This window comes from Parus major, chromosome 14 (assembly GCF_001522545.3).
Source record: "Parus major isolate Abel chromosome 14, Parus_major1.1, whole genome shotgun sequence".
NCBI classification, from domain to species: Eukaryota; Metazoa; Chordata; class Aves; order Passeriformes; family Paridae; genus Parus; species Parus major.
Genome location: NC_031783.1, coordinates 9,620,274 through 9,635,377, shown reverse-complemented (window position 1 = coordinate 9,635,377; position 15,104 = coordinate 9,620,274). Strand labels below are relative to the sequence as shown.

Genomic DNA, 15,104 nt, shown 5'->3' with positions numbered 1-15,104 from the left:
ACCGGGAGTGAGAAAGAGCTTCGAATGCCGAGTTTAAGAAAATTAAAAAAATAAAAGTAAACGAATTAAAACCAAAATATACAAAACAAAACAGGAAAAAACAAAATAAAACGACAAAAAAAGAACACCAGAAAACCACATTCCGGCGGGTTTGCTCTCGCTTCTCTCCAGCAGCGCACCCGTTAGAGGCCGTTCCGAGCGCTTCGGAACCGGTAACAGCAGCCGAACTGCCCCTGGCAGAGGCATCCCCGCGCCACCGCAGAAGTACTTTATATGTGCTTGCCGCAACCAAAGAGCAGCACAAACCCCTTCCCGAACGCTCCGGGGTGACCTGGCTCCCTCAGTAGATGCAAGGCATTTGTGGTTTTCATTGACTATTTGTTTACACCGGCGGCGGCTTTGCAGCCCGGTGGCGCTGGCAGCGCGATCCCGCAGGAACTGCCCCCGGGAGAGGCGGGCTGGGCGCTGCCGCGGGGGAGCGTCCCGGGGGCGCGGCGCAGCATCCGCAGTGCCGCGGGGGCAGCGCGGCCCCAGTGCGGCCAGACCCGGTCCCGCTTCCAGAGCCGGCCCCGGCGGCACCGAGAACAGCATGCGGTGGCTGTTCTGCGCGCTGCTCCTGCTGCTGCTGATGCAGCTCGGCCACGGTCGCTCCCCGGCCGCAGGTAAGGGGCCGCCGGTCTGCGCTGGCATCGCCGCCGGGGAGCGGGCGAGGGTTGCAGGGTGCGGGGACGAGGGCTCAGACCTCAGGAGTGAGCTGCATCACGAGTGGGGGTGGTTCCCTGCCCGAGCCTGATAGATGTGACAAGGGATGGAAGCACGCTCCCACCACCCCAGACTTTATTCTCAGGCGCTGCGATCTTGGTGCCTGCAGTGAAAGTGGGGTATCCCGGGCAGCACGGGGTCTGCTTTGCACTTCCAACCCAAAAGCTGCACTTCTGCTTCCTCTGACCCCGCACCGCGGGTCACGAGGCACTTGGGCAGCTGCTGTCCCTCGCTGTGGGACTCACAGAGCTCCATTCTGTAGAGAGGGGTCTTAAAGGCAGGAGAAATCCCTGAATTGGATTCGGGATTCATCCCTGGATGGAGTGTCTTCTTGTGCCGGTCAGTCCCTGGGTGACCTTGGGTTAGCCACTGAACCTCCAGCTGCTGCAGCTGTCGGGCCGGTATGGCCCTGATTTGTACAGCACTGTGATAACCTCCAAGGAGAAGTGCTAGATAAGCATGAGGTAGTCAGCTATTTTTTGCCCGAATTCCGAGTGGAGCATAGCCTGAATCTTCTAGAGACATGAAACCTCCCCCTGCCAGATTTCATCAAATCACAAGCATTTCTCTTTTAACTCAAAAAACTGAACTCAGGGCCATTTGTTGTGCTGTGAAATGGGAACAGTGGAGCTCTTTCTCAGCTAGTAGTGAACAGTTCATTTCTCACTGTTCTTCTGCCTCTAGAATTGTTCCGCACCTGTGATCTGTAAAATAAAATGCAGGCACAAATGCCATCCCTTTCATCCCACCCCAAGCTGAGGGGTGCAGAAAAGCCATGACAGGAGTTAGCTGGCCCCAATGCTCCCTTCATATTAGAGGTCATGGATGAGTGAGAAATGCAGTTTCTAAAGGTCAAAGATTCGAGTCCCTGGTAGCAGTCTTGTGGCTGCTGAAAGGGAGGATAAGGAAAGGCACCTGCATTAGAATCCCACAGTTCTGCTGCTCTGCCCAGCACTGCTGATGAGAGGAGAGCAGGCAGAGCTCTGATAAGGGAACATGCTCCATGTTGGAGGCAAGCAACCAGATCCTGTTCCCAGCTCTGTCCAAATTCATAGCTATTTTGCATTTCCATTTGTTTTGGGGCTTGGGGGTTGATTTTGTTGTTTAACACATGCACATCTTTAAATGCTGCTGCACTGTTATTTAAAAAAAAAAAATAAATTAATGCATCTTTTCCACAAAACACTGCCTATTTCAGTAGTTTCAAGATCTGAAATAAGTAATTTGAATAAACATGGCAGAGAAGATTATGGTGAGTCATCCAGAGCAGCAGAACTGGTTCAGTGTCACAGGTCCTGCACCTCTCATGTCTTGATGTCTTGAAGAATCATAGCACGGTTTGGGTTGGAAGGGACCTTTAAAGGTCACCTAGTTCAACCCCCAGCTATGAGCAGAGACATCTTCAACTAGATTAGGCAGCTCAGAGCCCAGTCCAACCTGACCTTGAATGTTTATACTGGGCAACCGGTGTAAACCAGTGTTTCACCACCCTCATTGTGAAACATCACCTCCCTCAACCTGCTGACTGATTTTTGTGAAGACTCATATTTTTCTTGGGTGCACATTGTCGGCTCAATTTTCATCCTCAGTACCCCCAAGTCCTTCTCTATCCCTTCATCCCCCAGCCTGTACTGAATAGCAGGGGTTGCCCCAATCCAGATGCAGCACCTTGCACTCAGGATTGTTCAACCCCATGAGGTTACCATGGGCCCACCTTTTGAACTTGTCCAGGCCCCTCTGGACTGCAACTGATCATCCACTAGAGCATAGTACAGCTTTAATTTGCCTTGGGATTTTTGGTCCTTTCCTGGAAAAGGAAATTCAAGGTGGACCATAGCACAGAAAATGCTTTTACTGAGTTTTTTTGTGTTTACTTATGAGGAAAGTTAGAGAAACTTTTAAACAGAGCTGGTAAAGGAGTCTAGTGAATGAAATTCCACCTGAGTTTGAAAGTTTACATTTTTAAAGACAGAGATTAGAGCTGAGCATCTTCCTGTAGCTGGAAGTCTAGTGATCATGTTAGATCATTAGTGACAATAAACCTCTAGCCAGCACCCACCTCTGGGTGTAAAGCCTCATCAAAGCTTTTGTGATGATCTAGACTGAAGCTGTTTTATACTATGAACATTTCTAGGACCCAGTCTGACATGTTGCTTACTGCTATTTATTTGAACACATATACACATACAACAATTTCTGTTCCAGATATTTAAATGGTAAAAAAATCACAGTGGTAAAGTCTTTGCTGGGATGAGTGTCACTGTAAGTCACATAACTAGAGCTGACTAGTTAAAATGTATAAATAAATAAATGAAATTTAAAATTCTATACAACAAGGTTTGGTTTATTCATTTTCTTCTGATTTCCACAGAGTTGTATAGTCTGGAAATAACCAACAATGGTCCCATCACAACAGGAGCTCAAGCTACCGTTCAGGCCAGCCTAAGAATGAAGAATGAAAATGGCACATCAAATTTGTATCACTTTAACTGGATTTATGCTCCTCTGATTCTGATAGAGAAATCTGAGCAGCAGTTTAATTCTGTAATTAATGTGACTGGTGAATTTCCTGGTACTTTCGCTGTGTCTGTCTGGGTGACTCACAAAAACTGCTGGTTGTGTCAGCCGGTTGCAAGAAACAACACCGTGCTTCAGATTACAGGTAAAATGGCTTTACAACCTGTACCTCTCCAGAAACTCAGTATATATATGTCCTTGCTAGCATCAGGGAAAAAGACAGTGTAAATATGGCTTCTGGCAACAGAATTTGATTAGCTCTGTGGCTGAAGGTGGGTTTGGGTTGCATGGTGCAATTTGTACCATTACAGCCACACTCTAGTCTCTCTACATCCAGGAAGAAAGTGTGATGCTGTCTGTGTTTTCCTGCTTCTGTCACTTAGAGACACTGAACTAGAAACCAGATGTTTCAGCAGCTGCAGTTGACACATCAGCATGGGCCAGTAATGCCCAGACTCCAAAAATAATGGTTCTTCTACTGCCTCCCAGCATTTCTAGATCTAAAGTGGGCTGACCATCAGCAGTGACAATCTGCTGCTTCTCCCTGTTGCATGACACAGCAAATCTTAGGCCATCAGCACAACAAAGGGTTACATTTTCTTCTAAAGCTCTGTCTGAGTGTACTGAAATTGGATGTGAAGTCATGGCTGCATTTCTGAATTGCTAACTGCAATTTCAGTTTTCTGGGAATACTGGTATGGTTAACCTAATCTCTGATACAGGGATTGACAGCCCCATTCCAACAGTAATTGCAATTATTATTTGTGCATCACCAAAAAAACTGTTAACCAGATTTAATGAATTGTTAACAGGGTAAGAGTCTGTTACAGGCAATCAATAGCTCATTAATTTTATAATGAGTTGATAAGTGTCTCGTCACAGTACCTCTTTATTTGTAGGTTAGAGAAGATTTCTTAGATCAGTCCTTGCCTCTCATTGCCCAACATAGAACCTCTCATAGACAAAAACATTCCCCCCTTTCTGTATTCACAATATATAGCACATCTGTAATTCACAGTAGTCATATCTTAATTTCTGTAGAAACAGCTAAAACTAAGGGGAAAAAAAGCTACATTAAAAAACCCTACAAAGCAAACTAAAACCACTATCCCAAACATGATCAGTATGTGTACTGACCTGATTCTGAATCTAGATGCTTGGTATTCATACCAGTTGTTTTTAAATCAATAGTAAAAGTTTATATTGAGCTCAGTCAGCCCAGGATTATTTCCTTTACTTCTACTGGATATTTTATCATGACCCATTGTATAACCCTAAATAAATATTTTAATTTCAGTGCCTCATTCACACACATAACAACACTGAGTAATAAATATAAAATACACTAAATCACTTGGACTAGGACACAGAAAGACTGTCAGAATACATCTGAAAGAATGCTTTCATACACACACAGCATGCTGTGGAAGCATGCTATCATTCCTCTGTCATATTTGCTGTCATACATGCTGTCATTCTTCTGTCACATATGTTGCCATACTTCTTCCCCCTTTTTATTCTTCAGAATTTATCACAGGGAACCTCACCATTGCCCAGATAGAAGACAGCAGAGTTACCACACATGATCCTAGTTCCTCCATGGACACAGTGACCCGGATTTCTTTCTCTCTTCATGACCCAAGTCATTACTTCAAGTCAGCATCATTCGTCTACAACTGGGATTTTGGAGATGGGTAGGTGTGCTTACTTTGTTTGCTTTAATGAGTATTCAAGATGGCTCTGATTTAGATGTTCATCTAGAGAAAAATCCCAATTAAATTTTCCTGCCTGCTATAAAAGTTGTTTTCATAATTTACTGACTATTCCTATTCAATTTTGTGAATTCTTTTAGCATTAACTTTAGTTTCTTTAATTAAAAATTGAGAGATTTAATCTGAATCTTGTACTAATTGTAGTTCTATAAGTAATACCACTGACATAAATCCTCATTTATATGGACATAAAGTAGAATTAGAATCACAGCCACTGGAGCATTGTCTGTAAAGAAAATATACTAGACCTTGTCCCTTTTTAAACCAGAAGTATTCAAGCACTCAGTAAAAGGCATTTTTGATTCTAAATCTTTTCCTGTTGCACACAGAGTTTATCAGATTACCAAGGAACCCTTTGTCTACTGCAACTGCTCCTCCCTGGGGAATCGCACAGTGCATCTGAAGGTCGTGGCTGAATGGGAGCAAATTGGAAGCATCATACACGAAAGAGAAATTATGCAGAAAACTGGTGATTTTACCACAGCTCTGGAGCTCTTGGGTAATTATGAAACATTTTCCACTTTCAATGCAGAACTAGCCCCGAATGTACCGATACAATCTAACTTTGACATGGTAACACAACTTCAACATTGTTTCACATGCAGTGACTGGACAACATCATTCAGTGAAGTCTTTCCTTTGCAGAATTGACTCCTGCTCTTCTAGGGCAGAAAAATGGGTGGAAACAGATAAAATCTTCAGTTTCTTTTTAATCTACAGACAATTTTACAGTCTTTTGTAAAAGCCTCACATTCAATTCAAACAATAAAGTATTTATGGTAACTTATGGTGGATTTGTTTGTTCAATTTACACCAGCTATCCCTAAACAATAAATTAGTTAGATCATTACTTAAATTAGTTAAAGCATTAGGAAAGTCTCATTGATTTGATCAGCTTCAGGGGTAAATAAACACAGAATTAAAAATATAAAGAATTAATAAAGCTGATTATACATACTAAAAAGCAATCAGACAAAAAGTCAGAAAACTTACTATATCTCTAGTGATAGGTTTCCTTTTGGGGTGTCAGACAAACAGTATTATTTGTGTGACTGACAAAGCTCAAATCTGCAGGTCTGTGGAAACAAACCTTCACTGGGAAACCAGTAAAACTCAAGTTTACATGTGGAGTGTGACATGCTGGTTTTTCCTTTCTTCTCAGATGCTGTTAAAAGTATTAACATAGTGGGCTCCAGAGAGACTCATGTAATGGAAAACTTGAATTTATCCCTTCATATCAATGGCACGTGAGTAGCAAACACAGCTTCTTTCTCCCCCCCAAATTGTCTCTTTAAGTGTTTTTCCCCAGTGTTTCCTATAAATAGGCAGTTGAACCCCACAGAACAACTATTTTAAAAAACAAAACCCACCTTCTTCTTCCCAAAAACTACTGTTGAATATTGCATTTTCCTGACTTGAAATGCACTGAGCATTGAAAGACCCTGCATCTTTACAGAAAAGTAGACCCCTCCCATGTAAAGCAAACGTTATATTTTGTCAGTCTTTGTAAAGGAAATGTTAAAAGACAAGTAGACAGAGAAACAGTGGGGGAAAATACATATGAAAACTTATTTCTGAACTTTTCTCCTTCACCAATTTCGCTGCTATTACACTGAAATATATTCCAAACCCTGTTGCACAGCAGCAAAGCTTGACTGCCACAGGGGATTAACAGGTTTGGGGAGCAATTCTGGCAAAGTTCAGATTGCCACAAGATGAATGTGACATAGAAGCCTCATGCAGCAAGTATCAATGAAAAACAGGAGAGTTGTGAGCACCTCAATCCTAGCACAAGCTCTCTCAAGTCACAATATTAGAACACATTGGAGTTTTGGAGGGAATAGCACACAAATATTTACCAAAGGTATAAACAGTCCCAACATACAAAGCAGCATCGTTTGTGAAAGTGAAAGGCACATTGGCAGGAATGGGAACTGGAGATGGCATTCCAGTAAATGTGAACAGCCAAAAACTATGGCAGGCAAACCTGAGATCACTAAGAGCAGGCGTGGTGACCTCCTAGTCACAGGACTAATGCAAGGGGCTAATGCAAGAGGAGTTTAAGATAAAGATGCTGTGACAAAGAGATGGATTATCAAAAACAAAGCTAGAAAATGAGCTAAACACATAAACAAGATGTTTTCTTTAGCAAAGAATGTCGTAAAGAGATAAGAAACAAAATACTGATAAAATAGGGTAAAGAAAAGCCCTGCCTGTTGTCAGAATCAAAGTCCATAGTGCATAAGGTGAGTTCAAGAAGAATCAGTTGAAGTAGGGATCTGGAAAGGTAAATAAAAGCTTTCAATTAGATGTGGTGAGAAGCCACATGGCAATGAAGTGGATTGCACTAAATTGCTTGCTAACAAATAAAACCCCTTATGTTAATGTAAGGGATTGCTGTAATACTTGAAATTTACTTACATTTTTCAGTTATTAGTCCTTTGTGCAAAGCTCATCTTATATTCTTTCCAGTTTCATTTTCAGGGTTTTTTTAATTAGAACAGTCTTTGGTGTGCTTCAGTGGTACAGACAGTGATTTCTGTGTGAGGACAAAGAAAAAACTACCTTCCCTTGGAAGTGGAGGAAAAAATATTCCTTTAATCTTTATTGAAGAAGGACTAAGGAATTTTCTACACACAGTGGCCTGATGACCCTTGCAGGTATTCAGTTCTCAGCTGAAAGACCTGCCTTTATAGAAGCATCACAAAGAACTTTTTTATTTGGTACATGCTATAAACCAAACAGTGCAGTTGCTTATTTCTTTATTTATGTTTAAATTAACTTCATTAATTTCAAAATTATCCTGCTATTTTAACCAAGCTCTTTGCTGAAACTTTTGCAAAGTTTTCGCCTATTTTTTTATTTTACCTTTTTGCTCTTGTCGTTTCAGCCCACCACTGGCATTATGCTGGCTTATAAAATCCGAGTGCGTTCCACTTGAAGGTGACAAATGCCATCTGGTGGAGATCAGTGGCTCCTGCTACAACCTCAGCCACACCTTCAGGGACGCGGGACAGTATTGCCTCAGTGTCAGGGTGGAGAACGGCGTGACAGCGCTGCAGACATACCACGGGATCCGAGTGCGGCCGGCAGGTGAGAGCCAGAGAGTCTGAGCAGCACGGAGAGTCCCAAACAGCTTAGGGACGAACGGGGACTATCCAGCCTGCAGATGAGGTTTCAGGAATGTGGTGTAGATCACTAAAAGAAGAAGAATAAAAAGGGGAATGAGAATTTATAATGTGCCTGCTGTAATTGCTCTGAGCTTTTTGTGTTCTGCTGAACTCTTAGTCGCAAGAGTGTCTTGAAGACACTAAGTACACTGGGAAGGCTGTATTACTTAAATGAAATATTTTTCCATTTAAATAGTCCAGCTTTTGTAGTCAGAGAGGATAACTAGGAAAACAAATGTGTAACACCACCTTAATTAAGCAGTCTCAATTCTTTTTGCACAGTTTAGTTATGGATTTTTGAGGGTAGATTTTTCTAGGCCTCCATTTCATTACAAGTCTCTGTCTCCCCTGTCAGTGACCCCAGCTGGCTCCCCCATGCATGGTCAATGCCCCTCCTGGGTCTCTAAACCATCTGGGAGAGTGGTTAGGTGGCCAAGTGAAGAGGACAGGGGACAGCCAGGCTGTGACACAGACTGGTCACACCATGTCACTGTGAGCCAGCTGTGTACAAACAAGACAGATCATTCCAGAAGGCACTGGTGTGCATTCAGGGCTGAATCCTCTGTGCTGGAGACTCTGGGCTGCTGTGGAGAGTGCTTCCCATCCTCTTGAGGTACCACAGAGATACTAACATACATAACTAGGTGGAGGTTTTTAAGCTCTTCAAGAGAAAAAAGGGCATAAAGGGCATAAACTCTTACAAGCCCCTCTCCCACCCCTGAGGTTCCAGAAAAACCTGGAGTGATCAGGGCTGAAAAGTTTATTCCTTCTTATGCACATTCCTTCTTTTTTCTAAAAATACTCCTAAAATTTCTTCATTGTTTCCCTCTCACTGTTGCCTCTTTCTGGAGTATTGTGTCATTCCAGGAATGTGTCTTTGTGCTTTTTCCTAGGAATCCACCCAGCTTTCTTTGTCCTGCTCTGCACTGCTCTGGTTTCAGTGATGCTGGTCCTGGTGCTGTACACAACTTTTCGAAGTAACACACAACAAAAAGATCTTGTGGAGGTATTCAGTTACTCTTACTTTGAGCTGGGATAGTAATTAACTAGCTTTCAGCCATGAAAGGTATCTGATATGAAAGGTTCTTTAATCCCCAGAAAAACAGATGGGAAGGAGAATTTCCCTAGTATGTGTGATCTGTTCCATGAAAACATCCAAGCAATGTAGGCAAATAGAAGAAACAGCCATGCTTCTGTCTTGTTGCAGAGAACTCTAAATTACCAGAATAATAATGGGGAGTTTGTTAATATTCCCAAGCAGATGCTTGCATTGAAATATCCATTCCAGAGGATATACCTCAGAGTAGTTACATGAAAGAAAGGAGACAGTGCAAGAGGTTACAGGATAATAAAAAGGAGGGGTATGTTACCTAAAGCAGTCCTAAATTGTTACCTACCCCTTGTACGTGGCCTTAATCTCCCCAGCTCCCTTCCATCTCTAATATATTTTCACTTGCTATAAAAAGTGTTTGCAATAAGCATGAGTTCTTAAATCAAAAGTAGCTTTCATGGTACTTTGGAAAGTACCTAATACTCTTTACACTGTGCCACAATATAAGTTATATATCTCTGGAGACACTGCCTATAAGCCATGTGCACAGCAGGTATAAATCAGAAGTCTATTTGAAGTTAGTGACTGAGTGAAAATGGTTGAGGACCAAGTGCCATTTGCAACCCAATGTGTTCTTGCTGGACTTGAGCCAGTGGGAACTGAACTTATCTTTGTGCTGTTCCTTTGCCAGGTAGCTGACTTTGACTTTTCTCCACTGTCTGATGAACACCGGTCTAATCATTCCAAGTCAGGCTGTGGCCCAGTATGTTGCAGATCATGTTTACTTCAACCATCAAAAGAAGCTGCCTGGGAGAGCCATGAACTTCTACATCCACTTTACAAGCCAGTCAAAATGTACACACTGTGAAGAACACAATTGCACTTTGGTTGCACTAACTGTCTAACTTTCTCACTTAGGTTAAGTCAAAATTCTGGTGCTGCATGAATGGTTTGGTTTTGCCAATGCAATGAGGTTCACCACTTTAGGTCCAGCACTTGAATACTTCATTCTCTGAACTTAAAAGGAACAAGCAACACAGTAAAAGTAGCTTTATATTTTTAACTTACACAGGTGTGTACATTTACAGCTGTAAATGCAGCATTTTATTCTTATGATTGTTTTATGTGCAGGTTTGCTAAATTCACTACCTCTTGTAATTTCTGTTTCTTCTGATGTCTGTTTTAAAGACAAAATTGCCTAAGACAAACATACCTCCTTTCCTATGTACAACAATATTACTGGAAATTGAAGTCACCCAAAATCCTGTGGAATGTGTATTTCTTCTATCAAACCTGATGTGTCCAGGTTGAAAACAGAGGAGGTGTTTCCAATGAACCAGACTACCTAATTATGTTATCTTTTTTCCTGTCTTAAAAGACCCCTTTTTAAGCTAATGGACTTCTGTCAGACTGCAGTGGTGGTGACATACTCACCTGTTAGCAGTATTTTGGTCCTGCAGAAACCTCCACGTCCACCACTTTCTAAAATAGAACATCACTCTAATCTGTAAAAGTAGCCTTTTTTTTTTTTCCTTAGGCTATTTATGCTTCTTTTTTATCTCATACTACTCCCCAATTAGCCATCAAAGGTCCTCTTCCAAGAAATGCAACAACCAGTAGCTCAAAGCTGTTCAGCAATACATATTTAATTGAAATTCCTAGTCAGTGTCCAAGGTTGTATAAACTCCATGCCTGTTGCAGACTATCACCTACTATCCTGCTCAGCCAGGCTTTGCTCGCTGGAATTTCAGAGTAACCTGGAAGCTTTTAAACAGAAGTGCCTTTGTGTCCACTTCTTTTTTTAAATGTGACACACTCTCCCCACCTCTGCTTAAAGCATTGGTATTGTGGGTATTGTGGGCTTGGGTTTTCTCATAGTTTCTCAAATGATTGGAGGCAACTGTCTGAATGTAAGGGGATTTACCATGAGGTTTTTGGGGAACTCATCTCACATGTTCAACCTCTGTGCTTCCTCAGAGGAACCCAGAGCTTCAGCTCTTCTGTGAAAGAATTTACATGACCCTTAATTAACCTGATACATTTCAATTAGAATAGGACCATATAAGATAACAAATCCTATAAACCCAAGTTTTTGTCCAAAGGTCCCTTCCAAAGCAGAACTTCTTTCAGCTTTTCTTCCAAAGACAAATGGTATTTTTAAGCAAGCATGTTGATCAGGAGTGGTGTCCTTTGTATTCTTTCTCAATGCTCTGGTATCAAACTCTTATCTTCAGCCATATTCAGTTACTGCTAAGAATGTGCCTCTCTTTAGCAAAGAATCCACTGTGCCTGAGAGCTTCAGTTTTATTGTTTATTCCTGAGATCCTAGCCCTCTGAGCCACTGCCAAAGGCAGTGACTTGTTCTGGGATGTCAGTGGGGTTTGTAAATGGCTGCAGGGTCCTTGGGCACTGGAAAGAAGAGATTTCTGATATGCAAATGCAGTTCAGAGTGACAGAGTCTTGGGACAGACTGCACAGGAGTTTCTACAGCCAGAATTTAGTCTGGGCTTCTTTTATTACATTTGTGAAAGACGTGTGGCCCTTGCTGTTGTAATGCACTTAAAGACAACCCCTTGACATGTTAATGAACGTGTAAAAAGCCCTTTCTTCATATTGTACTGCTAGCAAAGACAATATCTGTGAGAGCAGACTTAGTTATAGATACATGAAACTGGATCATCTGAGTTTGAAACAGATCATATGGAAGGAATAAGGCTTATGCTTAGCCCCCTTTTGAAATAATACCCAGGTGATCCAAAGGGTGTCATGGGGGTTAGGCCATGAACTTTGCTGCTTTGGGTTTTTGCATTTCTGTTCTCCTCAACATGTCTGAGCCAAGATACAGCTGATCATGCCAAACCTGGCAAAGTAGGTATCAACTCCCCGTCAAAAAAAGTGGGACATGGATTTAAAGGCACAAAAGACAGGCCTAAGAAAATCCCCAGTTTCCTATTAAGAAAAACAGAGCAAATGTCCTTCAGAAGAATATTGGCTCTTCCTCTCTGCCTAGAGTGAAGAAAGGATGGCAAAGGAGTCAAATGATTCAGGAGGATAGAAAAGATAAAATGCTGCAAAGTAGAAAGTCAACACTATCAAATACTAGAAGACACTTCCTCAGGAGCAGGAAAGAATAGAGGTTAAAAAGAAAGATGCCTCTGGCAAAAAATAAGCTGTGGAGAAAGTACTCTTAAAAGGGTATGTCAAGAAGCAAATTAACCAAGAAAATTTAAACATCCTTAGCAAATTGAAATATAAGCATGAGAAATATTCGCACAAATATGTTCTTGAATCCAATATGAAACTGCTTCCTGCACAAAAGACTGATCTGTGGGTTTGTTAAATGCAACTGAAATTGAAGACAAGAGGTAATTGAGCAGTTCAGGATATAGCAATGAGATTAGTGGGACATAGCAAGGATCAGTAGGAGGATTCATTTTGTTAACCTTAGAAATCAATGACCTGAAAAAAGGAATGTTCAGCAAAACGATCAAATTCACTGACTCAAAACAAGAGTCAGTGAGTGCAAAGCCAAAGAGCCATTAAATTCAGGTGATAAGCGAGAGTGTGGGCAGATAAAAAGTGTATGCAATGAGAATTATTTACAAGGAAATGCATTTGAGCACAGAGAGGTTCTGGAAATGCACAGTAGAAAAACACACGGTAAAGCAAAAGAACTTCTGTTACTCTGTAATTTGTCATATAAAAAATGGTGTTGGTTTGCTCAGTAATTGTGGGGACAAATCAGCCTTTTATCTTAAAAGCAGAGGACAAGGCTTCATGACTGAATGTGTCAAGGCTAAATTTTGTCTTTCATGTCTGGAAAGGAGATTACACAGCCCAAGCTGTGACCACAATTTGAAGACACGAGGCCTCTATCGCATTTGCTGGGTGCTGTAGGAACAGAAGTTTTCTCAGCAAAAGGAAGGTGAAGAACTTCATATTTAAATGCTCAGCTTTATTATTAGATAATCAGCCAACACTTCACCTTGATTTTTGTGCCAGTTTCCGTGGAAACTGAAATGCCATCCTGCAGCTGTCACAAAATTGCTCAGATCCTGCAGATCTCAGCTTTGACAGCACACCGTGCACTACAAATGTGGATTTTTAAATTGCAGCCACTAAACGGGGAACGCAGAAGTTCCAGAAACAACTTTCAGAGTTGGGTATAGATATATGGTTGAGCATATCAACACCAGCATCTGTAATTCCTGCAGCAGTGTGCACAAAGAGAGAGTCACAGCAGATCATGGAATCATGAGATTATAGAATGGCCTGGATTGGAAGGGACCTTAAAGATCATTTTGTTCCACACCCCTGCCATGGTTGCACTAGACCAGGTTGCTCCAAGTCCCATCCAGCCTGGCACTGAGAATTTCCAGGGATGGGACACCCACAACTCTGGGCATCCTGTGTCAGGGCCTCAGCACCCTCACAGTAAACAATTTTTTTTCTGGTGTCAAAATTAAACCTCCTCTCTGTCGGTTTGAAGCCATTCTGCCTTGTCCTGTCAGTACATGTTCTTGTAAAATGTCTCTCTTCACCTTTCTTGTCATCTCCCTTCAGGTAAGGGAATCAGGTGACCCCAAAGCCTTCCCTTTTCCAGGCTGAACAATCCCAATTCTCTCAGCCTTTCCTCATAGCAGAGTTGCTCCATTCCTGATCACTGTGGTGACCTCCTCTGGACTCATCCAACAGCTCCATATCCTTCCTGTGCTGGGTCCCCGAGCTGGGGGCAGCTCTGCAGGTGGGGTCTCACCTGAGCAGGGCAGGGGCAGAATCCCCTGCTTCTACCTGGTGTTTTATAAAATACTGCAGTTGTACAACTGTCACAAGTACAGGAGCAATCATACTAGAGCACTAGGGAAAGACTAGCCCAGCCAAATAATTTTCTAATGCATTTACTCACAGCAGTCTTGGGAGGCAGGGAAGTGATATTATCACCGCTCACAGGAGGCAGAAGGGAGCCGTGCAGAGACATGGAGCTTGCTCAAGCAGAGGCAGCTGCAAATACCTGCATAAAATTCGAGATTAAAAAGATTATGATGCTCTACCAGATCCTTGTCCTTGTGTTGGAAATTATATAACTTTTCTATTCTGTTAATTAATGGTTTTAATTCATTTAAATGAATTTGTTTTATTTAATCATAACCAGTGTATTAATTATAAGCAAGGTGTTAAATCACTTTTAGCCAAAATTTAGCAAAATTTAGCATGAGCAGGTATCGGAGGAATACAGCTTTGGAAAGTTTAAGTTTTGCTAAGCTAACTTGGATATGCCTCAATGTGAGCAAGACCTGGGAGAGAGTGATGTATTGTTGAAACTGGATACAAGAAATGAAGAATTTATGGACTATAAAGTTGTTTTTCAGGAACCAGAAGGTAAAGAAGAAGATAACAAAGACTCAGGATATTTGTGTTGGAAAATCCCTGTTGGGGGGAAAAAAGATACTAAAAGATAAAAAATACAAGTTAGCAGGAACAGTGAGAAATCCATGACCAAGAGAGGACAGAATACTAATTAATGAACGAATTGTGCGATTTGGAATCAGTGAACATTAATCTCTTTGTTTGCTAAAAAATACAAACTGATGAAGTTTTGTATCAGCATCTTGTGTGGAGGCCAGAAAACTTTGTCGGCCACACAGACACACACGGCCCTCTTGAACAAGAATAAAGCAACACCTGACTCGCTAGCACTAAAAGGCTGTGTCAGAGGGTTTATCTGTCCGGGAGGGTTTAAAAAGGCGCTGTTAAAGGTTTATTTCTCCCGGCGGGTTCGAGGGTTGCCCGCGGAGCCAGGGCGGCTCCGGGCCCAGGCCGGGCCCCGCCGCG

General features: G+C 42.0%; 1 protein-coding gene and 1 long non-coding RNA gene across 2 annotated transcripts; one reads left to right on the top strand and one right to left on the bottom strand.

The window, feature by feature from the left end:
- Positions 1-121: 121 nt before the first annotated feature.
- TMEM130 (transmembrane protein 130) lies at positions 122-10,785 on the top strand. Its single transcript, XM_015643357.3, has 8 exons — positions 122-662; positions 3,134-3,424; positions 4,805-4,973; positions 5,381-5,550; positions 6,214-6,298; positions 7,942-8,144; positions 9,115-9,227; positions 9,964-10,785. The coding sequence occupies exons 1-8, from the start codon at positions 590-592 to the stop codon at positions 10,138-10,140; spliced, it is 1,281 nt and encodes a 426-aa protein (XP_015498843.1). The 5' UTR covers positions 122-589; the 3' UTR covers positions 10,141-10,785.
- On the bottom strand, positions 8,146-15,072 carry LOC107211388. Its single transcript, XR_001524173.2, has 3 exons — positions 14,955-15,072; positions 14,179-14,283; positions 8,146-8,249 (listed from the first exon to the last, which is right to left on the bottom strand). It is a non-coding gene; the product is annotated as an uncharacterized LOC107211388 (long non-coding RNA).
- Between the last annotated feature and the right edge of the window lie 32 nt (positions 15,073-15,104).